The sequence below is a fragment of the Mustela nigripes genome, chromosome 4, assembly GCF_022355385.1.
Source record: "Mustela nigripes isolate SB6536 chromosome 4, MUSNIG.SB6536, whole genome shotgun sequence".
In the NCBI taxonomy this organism is placed as follows: domain Eukaryota; kingdom Metazoa; phylum Chordata; class Mammalia; order Carnivora; family Mustelidae; genus Mustela; species Mustela nigripes.
Window position 1 is genome coordinate 180,395,892 of NC_081560.1, and position 22,187 is coordinate 180,418,078.

The following is a 22,187-nucleotide window of genomic DNA, read 5'->3' on the forward strand; positions in this document are numbered from 1 at the left end:
TGCCATTGATGGTTACCACGGTAGGGACTTGCTACTCTATTTTCAGACTTTTTCTTCTAGGTTTTGTCTGTTCCTGTCTTCCTGCAGAACTTGTGAGGGAAAGGCACCCACTTAGATGTGACAACCGAAAATGTCTCCCGACATTGCCAGATATCACCCAGGGGACTAAATCGTCCCCAGTTGAAAAACCACTGCTCTCATGGTTAATGGCACAGGCTTTGCAGCCACCAGGACATGGGATCACATTTTCCTTTTGTCCTTTAGGGTCTTAGAGGGTAGGGCACGTGTCTTAGGCATCAAGCATCGACGGTGGCTAGATCAGTGGCTTAACTTTTCTAGACTTCTGTTTCTGCATCTGCAAAATAAGAATAATCATCACATCTCCCTCAAAGCATTAGCTGTGTGGAGAGAGCCAGTGCAAGCAAAATGCTTAGGGAGGTACCTGGCTCAGGTAGGCTTTAAAAGATATGGGTTATTGTTTTGCCCACAAGCAAACGAGCTCCATTTTCCAACAGCAGGCACAGACTTGGAATACACTTTGTTTTTCTCAAAGTGACGAAGTTGCTCTTCTTCCTTTCATTCCAGAATGAAGAACGAGGCTTTGCACAAGCTCTGATCTCCAAATACCTCACGTTAGGCTCTTTTGGACGCTAGAGGGACATGAAGTCAAGGAAGGTAAGAAGGCAAATCACATCCCAGCTAAGTGGGGCTCAATCTTCTCTGCTTAACAGAGTCTCTGCCTAACTCTTACTTGAGGGACCTTGAGTTGTTTATTTATTTATTTTTTTCTTTTAAAGCTAACTCTGAGGAATAAGGGTGACCATAATGGTAAGATACTTATCAGACCCCTGTCTACCTGAAATGAGTTTCAGCTCTGATTAGGAAGAAATCTTGCTCATATCTAAGACTGATGGAGATTTCTGTTTCTTACTTGTTAGATATTCAATAGCTTGGTACAAAACTTTTTTTAAAAAAGTTCTCTTTGTCAAATGGAAAGCGTAAATTTCTACTGTATTGACTTATGTGTCTACATTGTGTGAGTGTATGTGTGTATGTATTTAAATTTGTTATCTTTTCTTTTTAATATACAGTTGAATTTCCATCTTTGGAATGTACTGCCTTCTAGCTGTCTTTCTGCCTTTTCCCTTAATGTGAATCAAGCTAAGACATTTTGCGATTTGTATCTCCATAAATCTTAGTCGTTCCAAAAGTCATGCTTCATGTTGACATCTTAAGGATGCTCAACAAAGTATTACTGTTTCCTTCACACTGAGCAGAAGCCCAAAAGAGCAGCACAATTTTTGAGTCTTTGGCCACTGGAGAGGAAGTCCCACTGCTTATGGCTTCTTTTCCAAGCAGAAAGCTGAGGCAGCTGCCTGTGGTTAACGAGCCTTCTTCAAGTTGACACAGGGATTCTTTGGCTGGGGACCATTAGAGCCAAGAATCTTCCAGTGGACATGCTGGCCCCCTTGTCTGCTGCTGTCTATCTCAAGCCTGATTTCTTTTATCCTAAAGGGAATGAAATACCCTAGAGTCTCTGGCCCAGAGGCCCAGAAGGAATTTTATACAAGAACCTTCCAATGGTCTGTTCAGAACTACAAAGTGAGTGGCTTTCCGTCCATTCCAGGCTACAGCCAGAGACTTCCCCTGAAACGGTAAGCGGGGTCCTCTAGTCCTTCATTTCATGAAAAGATTACCATGGCTGGTATTTAATCACCAATATCAGTGCTGTCCGGCCAACCTTCCTCCCTCCTCTCCCGTCCATCTCCCAGGCACTGAGAAAGCACCAAGCACAGGCCTTTCTGGTTCTCCTTGCTCTTGTTATATCACATTGGAATTCTTTGTTGCCTTGTCTAGGTCTTAACCATACTGTGACCTTCTTGAGGATAGATCTCCTGTCCTACTTACTGTTGTGGTCCTAAGGGCCAGGCTAGTGCCTGGTTCATAGCAACTGCTCAAAAAAATTTGTCAAGTGAATAAGCAGTGGCCGGCGTGGTGGCCAGAACGTTCTTTCCACACTCGTTTCGGAAAAAAACATCTTTTTATTTGGCTTTCCCTAGCTGTCACAACAAGGACACAAATTGTTCTGCTAAGGGAGGAAGACAAACTGACCCCATCCGCATCACCAAGAGCGTAGAAAATCACTGAATTTCTCCCTTTTGAGTTTGAGAGAAAATTTTTTGGAACTTTTGGAGGGAAAGGCAAATGAAAAGATAAATGCTATTTTCTCTGGTGATTAGGAAAAGACCTCCCTGGAACCACAAGTTACATTCTGGTCGCCGGGGCTACAATTAGAGATGGCAGACAGGACTCTGGGGCTTGCTGAGGTCTTCCTCTTTACAGGGCAAAAAGCATTCATTTTTGTTTCTTCTTTTCTCATTGACGAGGAGCCCCCAATTCTGGTCTTTCTTGCGTTCAGGGAGGATGAAGCCCGAATGCAGAGCCATGTCTCCTAGCAAGGTATTCTCCTTTTGAGCCTTAGCCCCTAGCAGCCCCCACACTGTCCTATGCTGCTCCAGGACGGTCTCTCTGATGCAGGCAGCAGAGCGATGGAAGGAGGCTGCTGTCCTCACGTTAAACCCCTCATGGACCATTTCACCTTTCAGAGTCTGGGGGTCTCCACCTAAGGACACCCACCTCTCAGGCTTCTTCTTTTTTTTTAAATAGATTTTTTAAAAGATTTTATTTATTTATTTGAGAGAGAGAGAGAGCATGAGAGGAGAGAGGTCAGCAGGAGAAGCAGACTCCCTGCAGAGCAGGGAACTTGATGTGGGACTCAATGCTGGGACTCCAGGATCATGACCTGAGCCAAAGGCAGTCACTTAACCAACTGAGGTACCCAGGTACCCACTTCTCAGGCTTCTTGTGGAGAGAGAACATGCCTCCACACAGGAGGCCAGTGGTTAGGTAGTGTTTGTTTGTCCTGGGCACGTCCCTCCTCTGCCCTCTAACTCGCACATCTTTGCTTTCTTCTGAACCTTTCCCTCCTTGTCTTGGTTGCCTATCTTTCTCTTATTCCCCAACCCCCCCCAAAACTTTTTAAAAAGAGATTTTATTCTTTTTTTTTTTAAGATTTTATTTATTCATTTGACACACAGAGAAAGATCACAAGTAGGCAGAGAGACAGGCAGAGAGAGAGGAGGAAGTAGGCTCCCCGCTGAGCAGACAGCCTGATGCGGGGCTCCATCCCAGGACCCTGAGATCATGACCTGAGCTAAAGAGAGAGGCTTTAACCCACTGAGCCACCCAGGCACCCAAGAGATTTTATTCTTTAGAGGAGTTTTAGGTTCACAGCAAAATTGGGTGAACTTTCCAAGAGCACCTTTCTGTGCGCTGACCCCATACTCACACAGCCTACCCACCCTCAACTATCTGCAGCCCACAGGGGATATTTGTTACAGTGCACAAACCCACACTGATACTTGGGTGATACATTGTTATCATCCAAGGCCATCGAGTACATTACAGTTCACTCTTTTTTCTTTTTAAATATTTATTTATTTGACAAAGAGAAAAAGAGAGAGATCACAAATAGGCAGAGAGGCAGGCAGAGGGAGAGGGGAAGCAGACTCCCTGCTGAGCACAGAGCCTGATGCAGGGCTCTATCCCATGACCCTGAGATCATGACCTGAGCTGAAGGCAGAGGCTTAACCCACACAGGTGCCCCGAGGGTTCATTCTTGATGCTGTATATTCCATGGGTCTGGACAAATACGTAAGGTCACACTTCTATTAATTGTTTTCCTGGAATAGTTTTGCTGCCCTGACCATCCTCTGTGCTCCCCCTAACAACCCTGGCCACCTATATTCCCTTTTTGGAGCTGCGTCTCCTGTCCTGCCTACCAACATCTGCCCTCCGATGTTCCTTCCTCCCTGCACACTTAACAAACACGAAGCCAAACTCTTGTTTTCTCTCCTCAAATCTATTCCTTGCTGCCTTCCCTACCCCCAACCAGCACTCAAAGGAGACATTGACTTCTCTCTGTCTCCAGGACTCTCCTCCATCCAAGCCTCTATCTGTTCACCCTGGAATTCTCTTCCAGCTTCTCAGGGGCTCTGGGTGGTCAAAAAGTCTTAGTCCCTTTCATCATCTGAGCTTGATTCCAAAAGTGAAAGAAAACACAACTCCGAGTCCAGGCCACTCTGTTACATATCTCTGGGATCCCTCAGACCCTGCCACTTCTTGGGCTCTGAAGATTTCCGACTGTCAACGCTCGCATCTCTGTGCTGAGGTCTCCTTTCAGAACTGGGGGAGGCAGTGTGCCCATCCCTGCAGAAAGGCAGAGATGAGAGAGCATTATTAACCCCTTGCCCTGCAGCCCTGCAACACTCTAGTGAAAGGACTTGGTGTAGAGTTATCCCAGCTCCCCTGCTGCTCCAGGGGTGGCCGAGCTGAGCCACGTTTCCCAGAGTGTGCACACGGATTAAGGATTAAGTTGGAGCTGCCCATGGACGTTATGTCCCCCTCCCACACCTGCTCTTCCTCCACCTCCCCTGTAAACTACTTACCCTTCCACCCTTCTCTCGGGGTCTATGAGAACCCAAACTAGAATACAGCACAACAAAAATTGTAATACAAAATGCTATCCCTAGCCTGGTTCTAGGATTTAGGTGGAAATATTTATTCCGAATATGCTTCAGGCTGGAAGTGCTGGTCATGGGAATGCCATCCTCTCCGGTCCTGTCCGCTCCTCTCTGCGGTGCCAGCTGGAACTGGGTTTGGAGACATCACAGCAGTTCAGTCTGTTTCCCCACGCTCGCCCCTTCCCTGAGGCCTCCTGCCCCATCTTTCTGCCTTCGCTCTCAGCCTCTTTCCCATTTAGTCTCCGTTCAGCAGCAATAGTGGCTCTCCTTCAAACACCAGCCAGGTCATTTCATCGCCTACTTACAACTCCCCAGTGGCTCCCCACTGCATTAGAGCAAAACCCAAATTCGTGCAAGGGCCCTACAGTCTGAGCCCCTGCCTCCTTTCAGAAAACTCACCTTGGACTCCACCCCCCCCCAATCCTGCTCGGGCCACATTGGTCTACTCCTCCCTCCGCAACACCCCCGCACCCGCAGGCATGGGCTGACTCTTTTAAAGCTTTAAATGCTATTGCTGACGTACAACTTAAAAATGTGAAGTTTGTAGCTTTAACTTTTTGTAATGAAAACTAATAACACTGGCTGAAGTGCTGACTTGAAATGCTATTTTATAAAATTCAGATGTAAATAATCAGTCAAGGTCAGCAGTTTGTATATGTCTGGGAGATGGCTTCCTCCCTGCCATCCCCCCTTTAAAAAAAAAATTCGAGGTGCTTCCTGCGTGCTTTTATGTTAGAATTGTTCTCCCTACTTCCTACACATTGCCACCTTTGTTTTAAATAAACTGTCCTGTGGAACACAAAAACTCACATCTGGCTGGCTCCTCCTCCCTACTTAGGTCACAGCTGAGCTGTCATCCTCACCAAGAGGACTTCATTAAAGACTGTGTGTGTTCTTTTTTTTTTAAGGTTTTTTTTTTTTTTTAAGATTTTATTTATTTGACAGAGAGCGAGAGAGCGAGCACAAGCAGGGGGAGCTGCAGAGGGAGAGGGACGAGCAGGCTCCCCACCAAGCAGGGAGCCCAATGTGGGGCTCGGTCCCAGGACCGTGGGATCATGACTCGAGCTGAAGGCGAACCCTTATACAACTGAACCACCCAGGCACCCCTTTTTTTAAGGTTTTATCTATTTATCTGATACACAGAGAGAGCACGAGCCGGGGGAGAGACAGACAGAGGGAGAGGGAGAAGCAGGCTCCATGCTGATCAGGGAGCCCAGTGCGAGGACTGGATCCCAGGACCCTGGGACCATGACCTGAGCCAAAGGCAGATGCTTAACTGCTTACTCGACTGACCCACCCAGACGCCCCGTGTGCGTTATTCTGTCTTGGCCCTTGTTTGTATCTTGTGTGCAGAAACTTGTATTTACCATTACTTTATCTGTTTATTGGGTATTTGTCTGGCTCCCCCTGGAGCAGAAGTCCCAACAGGGCAAAAGCCACTTCCATTTTGTTCATTACTCTGTCCTCAGCACCTAGCACAGTGCCTGGTACTCGGCAAACTCCTCACCAATTTAGAAGAATGTGGCTAAAAAGTCACGTACGTAGGCTCTTCTGACCTCCCCAGCTGATACTTCTTTCCCCTAAATGCCTCCAGCAGCCTTCATCAAAATAGTTCTTTGGGCAATAAATCCCGTGTATTTTATCACAAACCTTCTTCTGCCATTGCCTCGAGCTACTCTTTGAATCTCGTGTTGTGTCTTCATCATTCCTGGTGGCTGTCCTAGTTTGCAGATTGAGTGACTGTTGACTTCGCTTTTCTCAAGCCCCTCTTTACTTGAAAGTGGATTTGCTAAAAACAAGGACATTCTTTTACGGAATCACCATGTTACAGTGATCGAAATCAGGGATGTTAACATGGACACACTATTACATCATCCCCAGACCATATTCAAATGTCATCGCTTGTGCCAACAGTGTCCTTTGTCACTAGCCAACAATCTACCCTGCCCCTCCATGAACCGATCCAAAATCACACTCCACATTTGGTTGTCTGGTCTTTTTAGTTTCCTTTAATGTGGAATAGTTCCTCAGTCTTTATCTTCCTCGACCCTCACAGTGTTGAAGAACACAGGACTCTTTGGTAGGGTGGCCCTCTGTTAGCTTGTCCGAGTATTTCCTCATGACTAGATTTGGGCTCGGCATTGCTGACAGGAATACCTCTTTAATGCTGTTCCAGAATGTACTTAACCAATCTGCTCTTGGTGGAGGTTTGTGTTGTTTCAAATTTTTCCTCATATTATGAACTTTATACATGCTTGTAACCAAACTTTACACATTTTATCCATGTCTTTAGGATGTATTTCCAGAAGTGAAACTACTATGACTAAGGGTTCTGCGTGTATTTATGATTATTTATTTATTTATTTATTTATTTATTTGACAGAGAGAGATCACAAGCAGGCAGAGAGGCAGGCAGAGAGGAGGAAGCAGGCTCCCTGCTGAGCAGAGAGCCCGATGTGGGACTCGATCCCAGGACTCTGAGATCATGACCTGAGCTGAAGGCAGCGGCTTAACCCACTGAGCCACCCAGGCGCCCGTATTTATGATTTTTGTTATGTTTTGCCAAACTGCCTTCCAGAAAGGCTGTGCTAGTTTACACTCCCTCCACAGTGAGTGAAAGTGGTGGTTTCTAGATTTTGCCAACACTGGATTCAAACAGTTTTTTTTTTTTTTAAGATTTTATTTATTTATTTGACAGAGAGAAGGAAATACAGAGGGAGAGAGAGAAGTAAATCTGTGCTGAATGGAGAGCCTGATGAGAGGCTCCATCCCAGGACCCTGAGACCATGACCTGAGGTGAAGGCAGATGCGTCACCCACTGAGCCACCCAGGTGCCCTGGATCCAAACAGTTATAAAACATCCTTCTTTGAGCAGTTTCTACTGCTGAATTTCTTGTATGTGTAACTGGTTGGTCCCAAGAGCCTAGAAGCTGTTTAAAGGCAGGGCTTGTCTGTGTTGTTCATCTCTGGGTCTCCCACAGTACCTAACTAGGCTTTCTGCTTCACAGTCATTCAAGTAAATGCCAGAGGAAGGAAATAACATGATTGAATGATGATGCCTTATGGGATTGTTAGATTCTGCTCTGACGTGCTGGGCTACCAAAAACAGCATTCACACTGGAATGCCCAAAGTCTGAGCCCTTTCTAGCCTAGATTAGCGAGTGGTCCAGCCTTTTAGTAGGTTCTGTTCCAGGGGCTCTGAAGAGCCCCAGAGAATCATAAATTTTGTCCATGTTGATCCCAGGCATACTCTTCACCTGAGACACCCACCCCGCTGCAGACGACTGCTCTAGGCTTCTCGGCTCCCTTTTTGCCCTTGCTCCAGAAGCTTCTCGGGGCTGCTGCGGTCTTCTTGCACAGCCCTCCGGGTCTCAGCACGGTCACCTGCCTTTCTTTCAATTCCCCAGTGCCGGCTAAGACAAGTGATGGTTTTTAAAGGAAGGCATGGGGATAACAGATGGGAATTACAATGCAGACAAAGGCAAAGATCAAACACAGTGTGGGCTGTCCTGTTCATGTATTCTGTCACCTTTCTAGCTTCATTGGGACCCATTAGAGGCCATTTTCCTCATTTGCTCTACCCTCCTTCCCTCAGGTTGAGGCCTCTGCTCCCGCAGGAAGCACTAGGGATCTTGCTCTCATCTCTTCCCTCAGCCCAGCCTTCCTGCGCCCCTCCCCGGCTCTAAGCTTCCCCCAGAAAGAGAATGATCCCCAGCCTCAAGCTGCCTCTCTAGGAAGAGAGAATTCTTTCTTTCAGAGAATTAGGCAGCACAATAAATCCTCACTCTTCCCAATTTCTCCAAGCCAGAGTAGGAAGTGGACTTCATTTTCAAACAACCAATAGCCCCTCCAAATGTTTTCCCCAAATAAAAGAGCCTTCCTCCCCCTCAGATGAATTTTTCCTCCATCCAGTCCATAACAATGACAACAACAAAAGGACTTACTCTTTGCTTAAAAGGTTTGTGATTCTTTTTAGTCATCAATATTTCAGAGCAGGTGGTGCCAGGACACAGAGCATGTAGCAAATACACCAACGTTACCATGTCCCGAGCCTTATCATGGGCTCTACCTCTCGGCTCCATTAAGGCTGCTTGGGATTAGGGGCCCCAAATCCTGTGCAAGGAGAAGCTGCTTTTCATTTCTCCAAGGGTTCGAGATGCTGGAGGCAGAGGGTGAGAGGTTGAGCAGAGATGGGACCGGAGACCGTGCAGAACATAAAGACACTGTTCAGGGTTTGCCCTGTCTCTGGTGCCCCCAACCCGCACCGGGAAAACTGACGTCTCTCAGGGAGGAAGGAGGCTGTGAGGGCTGGGGGAGGGGAGCTTGTGGAACCGTGTCCCCCAGGTCCGTGGGGCAGTGCAGCTCCTAGTTTGGAGTTTCCTGATGGGGAGAACCTGACGTGGCTCAACCGTTTTTCCTTCAGAGGAGTCCTGCCCCACACCAAGCCAGGCAGTCTGCCTGTTGTCCGCCCTCGCTCCCCTCGTCATCAAGCTGACCTAAGGTCCTCTATTTGTATTTCTTCCTCCTCTCCTTTGCCTCACCCCCTGTCTATTATCTCCCTCCACCTTCCCGGACTCCTGCCATATTCTCTCTTTCCTACAAGATGGCTGTCCCTCTGGAAACATGCCACAGTGTTCCTGTCCTTCGGGAAAACCATGCAGTAGAGTAGAAGCAATGCTGCTTAGAGAATCAGGGGCCAGTCTTGGAGTCCCACCCCTGCAGCTTTCTGGTTAGGGGTCTCTTATTTCTCTGGCCTGTAATGTCCTCGTACTTAAAATTGGACTAATAATATCTACCTACTTTTCAGGTAGTTTGTACATCATTGTTTGGCACATTAATATTCATCATTTGCTCTGATCCCAGTATTCAACTCTTACTTGGATTAAAAATTTTTTATTCAGGTGAAATTCATGTAACATAAGGTTAATCATTTTGTTTAAAGAATTTTTTTCCTAATTTTTAAAAGTAATTTCTACACCCATTGTGGGGTTCGAACTTACAACTCTGAAACCAAGAGTTACATGTTCTACTGATTGGGCCAGCCAGCCGCCTCAAAATGAATCTTTTTTTTTTTTTTTTTAAAGATTTTTAAAATTTCTAAGCAATCTCTACACTCAGTGTGGGGCTTGAATTCACAAACTGGAGATATGCTCCACTGACCGAGCCAGCCAGGCACTCCCAAAATTAATCATTTAAAAGTGAACAGTTCAGTGGCATTTAATACATTCACACCACCTCTATTTAGTTCCAAAACATTTTCATCACCCTAAGATAAAACCCAATACCGGTTAGTCAGTTTTTTCATTCCCTCCAGCCTAGCCCCTGACTGTCCCCACTCTGTATTTGTCTCTATGAATTTCCTGGATATGCCACATAAGTGGAGTTATTCACTATTTGTCTTTTCGTGTCTGGCTTCTCTCACTTAGCAAAACGTTTCTGAGGTTCAGCCTCCCTGGACACCCTTGTCCATCATTCCTTGCTACGATTAAGTAACATTCCATGGTCTGGGCCCAGCGCGATTTGCCTGTCCATGCATCTGCTGGTGGACCTTCGGGCTGTTGCCACCTTCTGACTGTCGTGATTGTGCTGCTGTGAACGTTTGTGTACAAGTGTTTGTTTTTGTTTTTAAGATTCTATTTATTTAGTTGATTCTATTATTTATTTAGTTGTTTCTATTTATTTGTTATTATTATTATTTATTATTATTCTATTTATTTATTTAGAGAGAGAGCACAAGCAGGGGAAGCAGCAGAGGGAGAGGGACCGGCAGACTCCCCACCAAGCAGGGAGCCCGATGTGGGCCTCCATCCCAGGACTCCAAAATCATGACCTGAGCCAAAGGCAGGTCATGATTAATCAGCTGAGCCACCCAGGTGTGCCCCGTACAAGTTTTTGTGAAGACGTGTTTTCTTTCTTTCAGGTACGGACATGGAACTGGGTCTGCTGGACTACATGTTAATTCTATTTAGCATTTTCAGGAACTCAGGGGTGTTTTGAGGGAAGAAAAAAAGGACTGTTAATAAAACCAGGGCTGGGGCACCTGGGTGGCTCAGTGGGTTAAGCCTCTGGTTTCAGCTCGGGTCGTGATCTCAGTGTCCTGGGATGGAGCCCCACATCGGGCTTTCTGCTCGGCGGGAAGCTTGCTTCCCCATCTCTCTGCTTGCCTCTCTGCCTACTTGTGATCTCTCTGTCAAATAAATAAATAAAATCTTTTTAAAAAAATTAAAAAAAAAAAACAAACCCAGGGTGATGGACTAATGCTACATCTGGTTGTGCTGGTAGTAACACAAGCATATGCCTTTGTCTACACTCATAGAACTGAACACCAAAAAAAAAAAAAAAAAAAAGGCACTCCATTTCCTTGTAAACTTAAAAGTTAGATGACAAGAAAATGTTCATAGAGTTTTTAGAAAAACCATTGTTTCATTCTTACAGGAAAAGATTGGTAATAATAAATACATTCATCCATAAACGACAAGTTAGATGAATTATGGTCCAGTCATTCAATGGAATGAATATCCCGAGTCCTTAACAAGAACAAGTAACCTTTCCCCCCACCTCCCCCCAAACAAAGAGGGGCCAGGTTCAGCCTGGAGAGGAGGGGAGTCCTTGGAATCCTAGTTGGATCCCGAAGCACATGAGGGTTGTAGAGCTTGAGATGTGAGTAATGGAAACATTCTATGACCCAGTAACTTCACGAGCAGAATTCCCTTTGTAGTATGTGGGAACGGTTTGCATTACATACCTAGTGGCTCACAACACTCAAGGACAGATTTTAGGCCACAAAACAGGGAACCTGAGGGTAACTTCTGCCGTTTGGAGCTGGCTGCAGCTCTCCAGAGTTCAGGCTAGATGGCATCCTCTCTCTGTGGATGGAGGACACTATCCCCGCTATGTGGAAAGTGCGCTCTAACCCGCTAGCTCCAGCCAAGCTCATTTTTACAGCACAGTAACCCGTGACTTTGCTTTTACAGGAGGGGACCAAGCTGCTTCAGATCAGTTGGGCTAAATTAGGTCTCATATTCTATTTTATGTGATTGTCAAAAAAGCAATCTGTGCAAAACATTACATTAAAAAAAAAAAAAACCTGAGGATTTGATAGATTCCATTTAGCATGTAACTGACTAGCTGTGACTTCAAGGAGGGAGCAAATATGCTCTCTTTTATGGGGTCAATTAAATATTCACATGTCTGCAATGGCTTCTCTTAGGACAGTTAAAGCTTCATACTAATGTCTCAGAGATAATTAGGCCCAGAGTCTCTGGAGCAAGAGAATGTTGATGTTACTGCAGCATTAAGGTCGGAACTGCTGGAGCTCCTTCCTCCTGTGAGTCATCTGCTTTAAAGGCCCCTACCGCTGCATTCAATTCATCTTACCTCTTCCTTCTCTCTATCTCTCTCTTTTTAAGGTTTTATTTATTTATTAGAGAGCACACATGCACAAACAGGTGGTGCATCAGGCAGAGGGAGAAGCCTGGTTGACACGGGACTTGGTCCGAGGACCCTGGAATCATAACCCGAACCAAAGGCAGAGGCTTAATGACTGAGCCACCCAGGCACCCCCTTCCCGCCCCGTTCTTCTCATTAAGAAGCAATTGCACCTTTGCTGTCATGATTGTAACCACAGTTCACTGTGGGCATCTGAGCTCAAACAAATGAACTTGGCTTTGGTCCCGTCTTTGCCTGATAGATGCTAGTCATAAAAAGACCAGAAGTGGATATATATATTTTTTTAATGATGGTTTAGATTCTTTTCTTCTCTGTATTAACAGAAAATCATTGGCATCTAGTAAATTACTAGAAAAGAGGCTGTTCTTCCTCCTCACACTCTGAGTTAATGTTTATGCTTTTGCTGTGTAAGTTCCTTACCAATTTAAACATCCTTCCTCCATCTAAATCTGAGTGCTCAGCACTGAACAAAACCAAACAAATGTCCAGGTTTCTGTGCGCCATGTTTAGAGGGAATATCTTGGGTTTCACTCGGTCTGAAAAGTCTGAATTAAAATTGGTCTGCTTAGTTTTTAAAAAAACTTGTGTGATTCGTTTAACTACTGGGTTGATTGCAGAAGACAGCTGGATTTGAGGATGTAGGTACAGTCAGATAGCTTGGAAGATCCCCGGATGTTCTGTGATGCCAACCTCTGATACAAGGCGGGGTGGGTCTCCTCCCTTTCCCTCTGAATCTCTGATCTTGCAGGGATTTGGGGATTTTGATAATTAACTAGAACGGAATAACTAGCATCCCAGAGGTCTTGGTGGGACTGAGGCACGCCATATTTGCTCCAAGTCAACCAATATTGCCATATGCTCACTATGGATAAGGCACGATCTAGGTTCTGTAGAGAAGGGAATCCAAAGATGACATAGACACGTTTCAGGCCTTCAAGTAGGGAAGGCAGACACTTACCTAAATAACTAGTGTCACCATTTACTTATCATTTGACCTTGGGCAACAGAACTAAATCTCTAAGGTTCAGTTTCTTCTATGTACAACGGAGGCAACAACTTTGTAGCTGTTCAGGGCACAAATTGGTCTGTGGTGGAGATATTCCTAACTGAACATGGTGCGAAGAAGGGGGCCTTTCCTTCCCACTAAAGACCATGTTAAACAGCCCTAGTGCCAGGAGCACAGAGCCCACATGTGGCTGGCACCATCAGCAGACCGGCAGTATTGGCAAGAAACTTTTCTGAACATGCATCAGAACTCAGCAGGTAGGTGTTCAGAAGTCTCGCGGTTGTAGTCATCTGACAACACCAGGGTGAAGCCTCCCAGAAGATTTATGAAGATCACCTGGTTCATCGTGAAAACAAGGGCTGCTAAGGCCCCACGTGTTGCTTGGGGATAACTTGTATCCTAACTGTGATATTTCTACTACTACCCCCATTTCACAAATATTATTGGTTAGGATGAATAAACTTTTTTTTTAAGTGGCTTGCTTTTAAAGAAAAATATCAATAGAAGAACGATTGGTGGTCTACAGCATGGCAAATTTTTTAATGTCATATTTGGTGGTGACCACTGGAACTATCAGTGAGGAGCCTTCTCAGGAGGGAATGTAACTGGGAACTTCATACTTCCAATCCCACCTACAGCTCTCATTTCTCCTCTCTTGGAACCTTCCAGGTGCCTGAAATCACTCCTCCTCTTTGATTCCAAAGCCCTGGTGTATGTGTCCCAAATGGTCCTTATTGCATTTCCTCTGGGTAGTTTGTCTTCTAGTTTGCTTTCCTTGTCCGTGGGGAGTTCTCCACTCGCCCTTGTATTCCCTGCAGTGCTTGGCCCGTGAAGGTAACCGCCGAAGAAGGAAGGAATAAACAGGAGAATGAGAGCGCTGTCTCCAGCTGTTTCCTGCTGATTAGAAAACTGTGTGGCCAGGAAAAACTTAAAATCTCCAGATCCAGTGCTTATTCAGAAGGCCAGTTTGATTATTCGGGCAAAAGCAATCTATATTTTAGGGAACGCCTGGGTGGCTCAGTGGGTTAAGCCTCTGCCTTCAGCTCAAGTCATGATCTCAGGGTCCTGGGATCAAGCCCTGCATCAGGCTCTCTGCTTAGCAGGGAGCCTGCCCCCCACCCCACCTGCCTGCCTCTCTGCCTACTTGTAATCTCTGTCTGTCAAATAAATAAATAAAATCTTATTTTAGTATATGTGCTGCCGAAGCGAGCACATAAATAAAATCTTAAAAAAAAAAAAAAAAAGAACTCTGACCGATCAGCTTTATCTGTGCAATGCAGGTGCCAACAGAAGAGTAAGACTCCCTGGTTCTTTTTTTTTGCATTTTTGGTTCAGCGGATTCCGAGTGGATCTTGAAGTCAGTGTTTGACATATTCCCATCCCTCTCAAACTCACCCCCTTTTTCGTTTGGATTTGCATTCTTGCTTTCAGCCAGCAAGATGCTCTAACGTACCTATTGATATTTAATAGCCTGCTCTTTCTTGAATCAAACCCATTTCTCTAGAGGACTGCTGTTGTTAATGCAGTTAATTGAAAGGAATGAAGCTTTAGTGGTAGAATTATAGGAAGCTATAATGGTACAGTGGAAAACCCCCTTAAGTCTTAATCACTTAGCCAACTGCCTGCTTTGCTTTCTTACAGTACAATTTAAGTTCACTCTGGCAGCCTAACAGGACAGTTGCAGCCAAGTTCTGCTGGCTAGCCTGAGCTAGCCAGAAATTAAGTGCATAGACTCTGAGTCAGACTACTAGGTTCAAATCCCACGTCTTCTACTTCTTCATTGTGTGACCTTAGGCAATTTCTAAAACCTCTTCTAACCTGGTGACTATCTGTGAAACAGGGCTCTGTTCTCTACCTCATCTGGATGTTGTGTTCCATGAAGTAGTCCATGTAAAGCACTCAGCACAGGGCCTGGCCCACAGTTGGATCCATTAAATCTAGCCCTTATCATTCTATTCTCCCATTGGAATGTCCTAGTTTCCTCACAGAGGCACAGATACTGGAAATACAACCATTTATTTTGTAGGCAGGTTGTATCACCATGTAGCTGAGAAAGTAGATAGGTTTTCACTTGCTCAATGACCATGCAGAACGCACTTACTCTCCCTGAGTCTGTTTCAGATCTGTAAAATCAGGTGGACAGGCCAGATTTTCCAGAGTTGCAAACTCAAAACTTGTAGAGGTCAATTAGGTAAACTTAGGCAATCACTGGGGACTTGGGCTGGGAGAGAGATCATAGAGTGGTGGGGAGTTATGGCTAACTGTAGACCTTTACTACTCAAAAGTGTGGTCCACTGACCCGCAGGATTGACAGAACCTCGGTGTTTGTTAGAAACATCAGAATCTCAGGACCCACCTAGTGGAACAGAATCTGCATTTTAACAAGATCCCCAGGTAATCTATATGTACATAAAGTTTAGGAAGGCTGCCACGAGGCACAAACCACCTAAAAGGCATTCAGCTTTAGTTTTGTTTTGCTTTTATGTTAGCCACAAAAACTTTGGGCTACAGCAGGCCTTAGGTTCCCGGTTAAGTAGCAAGTGACCATTGTAGTTGGCGAGCTCTGATACGCTGCCAGCTCTAGGATTCTCTCTGAGAAATACCCTATCGTTATAAGTTAGGGCTCTGGGTGCATATATAGTCAAGACGAAGCCTGGGTTGCTCAGGACAGTAATTCCTGGAGTGGAAGATTCCTAAAAAGTCATCTGCAGGCAAACTGTGATTGTCCCGGCTCTGCAGACGGGATAAGTCAGGCCCAGGGAGACCCACTGACCCAAATCCACACACCAGGAAGCGGTGGCGGCGGCGGCGGTGGTGAGTATATAGCATCAGGAACAAGACAATTCTGTGCTGTTAAAATCTGCGCCCATTCTGGTTTCCAAGGCTTCGAAAGTATTGGTTTCTGCACATTCTCCCATGTGTAGTAATTGTTCTCCGTTTCTCCCAGCACCCCCTGGCACTTCCTGGCAGCCCTGGGGACAGAAGGTTTCCTCCTTTTTAGCAGAGAGGGCCCAGAGCCGCTTCTGAGCGGATATCCGGCCCGCAGGATGCAGAGGAGGCAAAGGCCTCATTGTTCCTTGGGGCCAGCCGCCCCTCCCCCACCTCCCGTAGGCCTCGCAGACCTCGGGGGTCCGAGGGCCCATTTCCCAGGAGTGGGACCTTCAAAGAAAGCAAGAAAGAGAGGCGGAATAGTTCTGAAATCTCATGTTCTGAGCATAGCGCGGAGAGGCGCTCAGAGCCCCAAGATAAATAAACCCGTCATTTGAAAGCGTCTTTCCAACAAGGGCTCCGCGTGGTTACTCATTACCGCTCTCCACGGCCGACCCGGGCGATTCCGGTACCTTCTTCTAACCCGTAATATTTGACTGTAATGAGGGTCGTGAATTCACGGGCCCCGCTTGCCGGAAGGCACTTTATTAGCTGAACGAGCCGCTTCCCACGCCCAGATCCCCCGAGTGCCGGCCAGGCGCGCGGGGGCGGTCCGGAGCCCAGGGGGGCGCGGTCCGCGTGGACCCGCCGCCGCGCAGCCGCCCCCGCGGCCACCAGGGGGCGCTCGGACTGCGCGGCCACCAGCGCGGGGAGGCCGCCGACTCGCAGACCCCTTCGCGCTCTCGGAGGAAACAAAGTACACCTTTGTCAGCGTCCCGGCGCGTGTGCGTGTGAGACGGCGCACACGGGCCGGCCTCAGCGTGCGCAGCCCCCCCGGGCTGACCTTCCTCCAACTTCAGCACGCCCCGAGGGGCTGTCAGGACCCGCACCGGCTCCTGCCGGAACACGGCGCTTCGCCCGCCGCCGCCGTGGCCTGTGCACTTCGCTTTCCCCGCTCTCGGCAAGGCGGGAAACGGGCCAGAGGGAGCCTGGCCCCAGGACTGGGGGCTACGGCTCGGCCGGGCCGCCTTTGATTCGCCCGCTGCCCCTCGCAGCCCGGGCCTCCCCGGGCTACCCCTAGCCTCCCCGGGCCACGTGCGCTTTCAGACCGGGTGCAAGTCCCCGGGCAGGTTTCCGAGTTAGGAAGCCCGCGCGCCACTCCGGCTCGGGCGGCGCGCCCTCGGGACTACAAGTCCCAGCAGGCCCCGAGCCACGATCGCCGAGGCAGGAGGCGCGGCCCGCCTGGCGCCTGCGCAGTGCGACCACCCGAGCCTGCTAGTACCACACCCCCGGGAGGGACGGAGGGGAGGCAGAAGCATCCGAAGCATTAAAGCATCGGAGGGAGACGGAGGGGTGGAGAATGGAGTGACAGAGAAACGCGGAGGGTGGGGGGTGGGGGGGAGACTGTTGAGGGAGGGGGGAGGGGGGACACAGAGGGAGGAAGAAGCGGCGGCGGCGGCTCCTCTTTGCAGAGGGGGAAAACTCCGAGGGATAAGAGCAGGAATAATGCGGTAGGCAAGGCGGGCTGCTCGCTCCCGGCTCCCGGCTCCGGCAGCAGCGGCGGCAGCCCGAGCAGCGGCAGCAGCAGCGGCAGCACCCCCAGCAGCTGACAGCCCCGCCGGCAGGCTCCCTCGCTGACCGCCGACTGTCAATGGAGCTGGAAAACATCGTGGCCAACACGGTCTTGCTGAAAGCCAGGGAAGGTAAGAGGCAGGGCTGGTGCGTGCCTGGCGTATTCGCCGCGGGCCAGGGTGCGGGCGTCGGGCGGCGTGTAAGCTGGGGCTGTGCGTGTGCAGGATGCCCGCAGTGAGTTGGTCGCGAGCAGGACACCTCGGAGGGCTGCTCTGCAAACGCTTCAGGGGTCCTGCCCTTGGGCTCCGAGAATATGGACTCGGGTAGAGAAGCAGAAAGGTCGAGGTTGCAGGGATTAAGATGCTAAAATCTCCCTTAGTTTCCGGCTCTAACCTTACAGACCCTGCCATCTCGGCAGCTGTTGAAAGGTCAGTTGGAAAAGCATTCATTCAGGAAGAGATGGGCAAACATGCAAACAAAATAGCTTTTCGAGTCGGCCCGGGATGGTTCTGTGAGTGTGAATCGGTGTGTGTGTTGGGGCGGGTGTGGGGGGGTGGAATTAGCAGAAGCCAAGTCTTTGCTTGCGCAGGCTGAGTTGATATAGGCTATTGCTGGAAACCATCCGCTGGGAATGTTTCTTAGGGAAATCCCGTCGTGTGGAAGGAAGCCTTTTAAAGGCAAAGTGAGATGTTAAGGAATTAGCCCGTTCATAGAATTACGGGAGATATGGCTGTACAAATCACCTAGAAAATAATTCAGAATTTCAGAGTTGCCCCCCCCCCCTTTGGTGATGGGAGGAAGAGATAACTGAACTGTCTGATCTCGGTTCAGTTAAGAAAAGAAAGGTAAGTGTGCTGGGTGCTTAGATGCGTTTTGGGTGCTAATTATTAGATTTCCTGCGTTTAGCTGGCAGGAAATATCGTCAAAACGAAGTGGGTAAGAGCCTAAGTCAAAGCTGTAAACACACATTTTAACTCTTCCATGAGACGGAAAAGAAGAGAGTGAGAGAAAGAAAAGAAAAGTGGCCCAGAAACTTAGATGCTTCCTAAAATGATTGCGTGTAAACATACATATTTAGGAACACCTGGAATTTATGTAACATCTCTTTTGCCAAGATTTGAGCTCTGGCGTGCAGCCGTTTTACAAAAAGGGGAAGTGGTTTTTCCCTTTCATGGGAGGAGGCTTTCTTTGACACCCAAGGTAGAAGGCAGCCTAAGTAAGGTCTTGACTTCAGAGGGCTACTCAGGGAGCAGTCCACGAAAATGCCTTACCTACTTAATATTTTCATTCACCCACTTTGATGAATGAAGGAAGAATTTCTGGCCAGCAATAAAACGATTCATGTTTACCCAGGCAGTTCCATCCCCTTGTGGCTATGTACACGCTGTGCCGGTGGGTGATGCGCGGCCCAGTAACTCAAACCAGCGTTCACGTCGTGATTTTGTCGTCACTTGTCGCTCTAAAGCCTCCTGGAAGGTTTGCTTTGAAAACCCCAGCAGAGTTTAAAATATGCTGGTCCGTCCCCCCTCCCTTGCTCAGCTTTAATGTGAACAGATTTGTAGGAGTGGCTGTTACTTGAGGACTTCAGGTTTCTAAGGCCTGAGCTTCTTTCTTTCTACCGAACCTGGCCGTTTTAGCGAACTGGATCAAGGTGGGGACGAGTGGACTCTCCCCTGGACAGGGCTGTGCGTCCGGGAGGGAAAGAAGCGGAGAAAACAGCCCCCGCTCTCGCCGCCGCTGCAACCGCCACCTAGTGGTGGGATATGGTTGTACATCTTAGGGCTTGGGGGCTGGGAAAGTTTTCCACCCTCCCTCCATTCTGAAATTATTTCTTGGGAAATCACTGGATATGATAGTGCTGGAGGCTTTGCAAGTTTCACTGGTTACTCCTTTAAGGAGGAATCCTGTTCCTTAGATCTATGCTCTATACGTTCGTTCTCCTGGGTTTTTTCTTCCCTCAGCCTTTGGTTGCTTCTTTTATTATTTTTTAAAAAATTTTATTTATTTATTTGACAGAGAGAGAGAGATCACAAGTAGGCAGAGAGGCAGGCAGAGAGAGATGAGGAAAAAGGCTCCCTGCTGAGCAGAGTTTGATCCCAGGACCCTGAGATCATGACCTGAGCCTAAGGCAGAGGCTTAACCCATTGAGCCACCCAGGCGCCCCTGGTTGCTTCTTTTAAAATGTTTTGCTTGGAGTTGGCAAAGTGTTGTCAATTTTCTCTCCCAAAATCAGTCTTTCTAGTTTTTCCTCTCTTTCTTTCTTTCTTTCTTTTTTTTTTTTTCATTGCCTGATATTTTTGTTTGGCAGGCTAACAGATTGTTTTTTTCAGAACTTTAGGGAAGAGAACTGCAGGCTGGAAGCATCTATGGAATGACTGAATTACAGTGATCAAAAGTGCTGGAGAATGTGCCTTTCACTTCCTTTGCCTTTGAAAGTCTTTTCAGTTTCTGTTGGAGAGTTTGGGAATCATCTAATGGTGAGAAAATAGCTTCATCCCTTTGAAATGGAGAGGTCCTTGTCTGTAAGGAAAGGGAGAGACATGAATGAAAAAAATTAATCACTGACATTGACACTTCATTTTCTGAATTTGCGTTTCTCTTCATCTTCCTTTCTTACATTTAAAGAGAATCTCCGATTTTATGTGCTTCCACTTTCTTCTTTTGGGTCTTTATTAAATCTTTGAGCACCTATATTCTAGTTAGTATGGAAGATTTTAGAAATAAAATCAATTTATTTTTCTCTTTTCAGTTATCATATTCTTGAAGTCATTCTTTTAAATTAAGGAACCCCCCCAATCCCATTATCCAGATATTTGGAAATGAAAATTTCAGTCAGTTTAGTGAAACATCTAATGTAAAATTTATAGTATACTTAATAATCTGAGTTGTTTAGAATGTTTAAAAGTTCTTCTTACATGAAGTCTCTTATGAAAGGTCACAGATGAGAAATATAATGGGCATATGTGAAATTTAATTTACTTCACTTAACAAAATATACTGTAAACAATTTAAAATGTGGCTTTCAAGTAAAAGTCACATTTGTCCTGAACAATAGAGAAACAGGCCTTGAAGAAAGACAGATGCACTTTACAAATGCTGTAAAGGAAATTGTAATTGTCCATGTTGGTGGGTAATTCTGGATCCTATCTCTCATTATTGTTATGCATTCTTAAAGGCAAATGGCTTCTTAGTTCACCGTAAATTCAGATTCTTACCATAATATGTATAAAGGGAAAACATGAATATATCAATAACATAGGAAATCTGTAAGTGGTTTAGAGTAAAATGAGTCATTGTAAGTAATTATAAAACATAGCAAACAAATCACACCTTTGTGAAAGTTTTTTTTTTTTTTTAAAGATTTTATTTATTTATTTGATAGACAGAGATCACAAGTAGGCAGAGAGGCAGGCAGAGAGAGAGGAGGAAGCAGGCTTCCCACAGAGCACAGAGACCCATGCGGGGCTCCATCCAAGGACTCTGGGATCATGACCTGAGCCGAAGGCAGAGGCTTTAACCCACCGAGCCACCCAGATGCCCCTATGAAAGTTGTTTTGAAATAAGAAAAGATAGATCTGATCATCTAAGTTCAGAATATTAAACCTCCCAAATGTACCTTGTGGGCTGTTTGTTTGTCCTGGTCTTATGAGAAAAGTCTTATGACTTGGTCACTCTTAGAAATTTTAGATTACTTTTCTAAAAAGTGATTAAGAAAAAAAAAAGAATATGAGACTGAATTCATGCCAATTTAAGGAAATGAGCTTAGTGATTAAGCATTTAATGAAAAGAGACCCAGACTATCTATCTATCTATTTACATTTTGGAATCTCAGAAAAGTGGCAAGCAACCTGGTGTCGAAATAAGAGGGAGAAAGAGTGTTTGCAGAGTGTCTTTTGTGTGTTTCTTTCTGGTTTTATTGTTGCAGTAAAGGTTTTTATGTTTTTCTCATATTCTAGATGTCTTGCCTCACTCTTGAGTGAACGGTGGTGAAGAAGCAGTTTTGCAAGGGCTCACCTTTCTTCACAGGCCAGCCATAGCCATATCTGATCAATAACCATGACAGAGGGAGTACTGATCACATTTTCCTGAGCATGATCCTAGCAGGCACTGAGCCCAGGAAGCCAGAAGTCAGAAATGTAATGACTTTGCCATTGGTCCAAATTTCCGAGAAGCAGAATGTATAGGAACTTTTCTCTCAGAGAACTCTGTGGCTTGTTGGCCTGGATCTTCCTGATGATCAAGATTAGGGACCTGGTGAAGCTCTTGCCAGCAGAGGTTAGGGATGGTGGGAGGGGGGTGGGAACCTACATCCAGCTGGTGAAGGGCAGCCTCTGCCAGGACCGACTCCGTATTCCATCACACGGCTGGAAGCCCGTGCTTCCTTCCCTCTCCCTCGTACCCCTGGTTCAGGATGATGAAACCGACATGTCAGTGTATTTCATTATGAGAACACTGGAATGTCTCTGAAACTTACCGACTCCTTCCTCACTGTCACCGACAGGCAGGCATACTTGGTCCTCCCTAGGGCTTCTCCCTTCAATCTTACTGAGCTGAGAGCTGTAGGGTTCACCCCTGGTAGGAAACTGCCTGCCCTGTTAAGTACAATGCTCTTAAATGAAACCTGCCTTTTATTTTTTCCAAGTGTCTTTTCAGTACTGATGACTTTGAGGTAGAGGAAACAAAAGCGGTGTTTTCAGAATGGCTCGCTC

General features: G+C 46.7%; 1 protein-coding gene across 1 annotated transcript in view; it reads left to right on the forward strand.

Moving 5' to 3' along the window:
- Positions 1 to 17,337: 17,337 nt before the first annotated feature.
- The window catches only part of GRK5 (G protein-coupled receptor kinase 5), a 205,841-nt gene continuing 200,991 nt past the window's right edge, over positions 17,338 to 22,187 (forward strand). Inside the window, exon 1 of the mRNA XM_059398697.1 lies at positions 17,338 to 17,609. Coding sequence (XP_059254680.1) covers positions 17,558 to 17,609 — 52 coding nt within the window. The 5' untranslated portion in view covers positions 17,338 to 17,557. The remainder of the gene's footprint in view (positions 17,610 to 22,187) is intronic.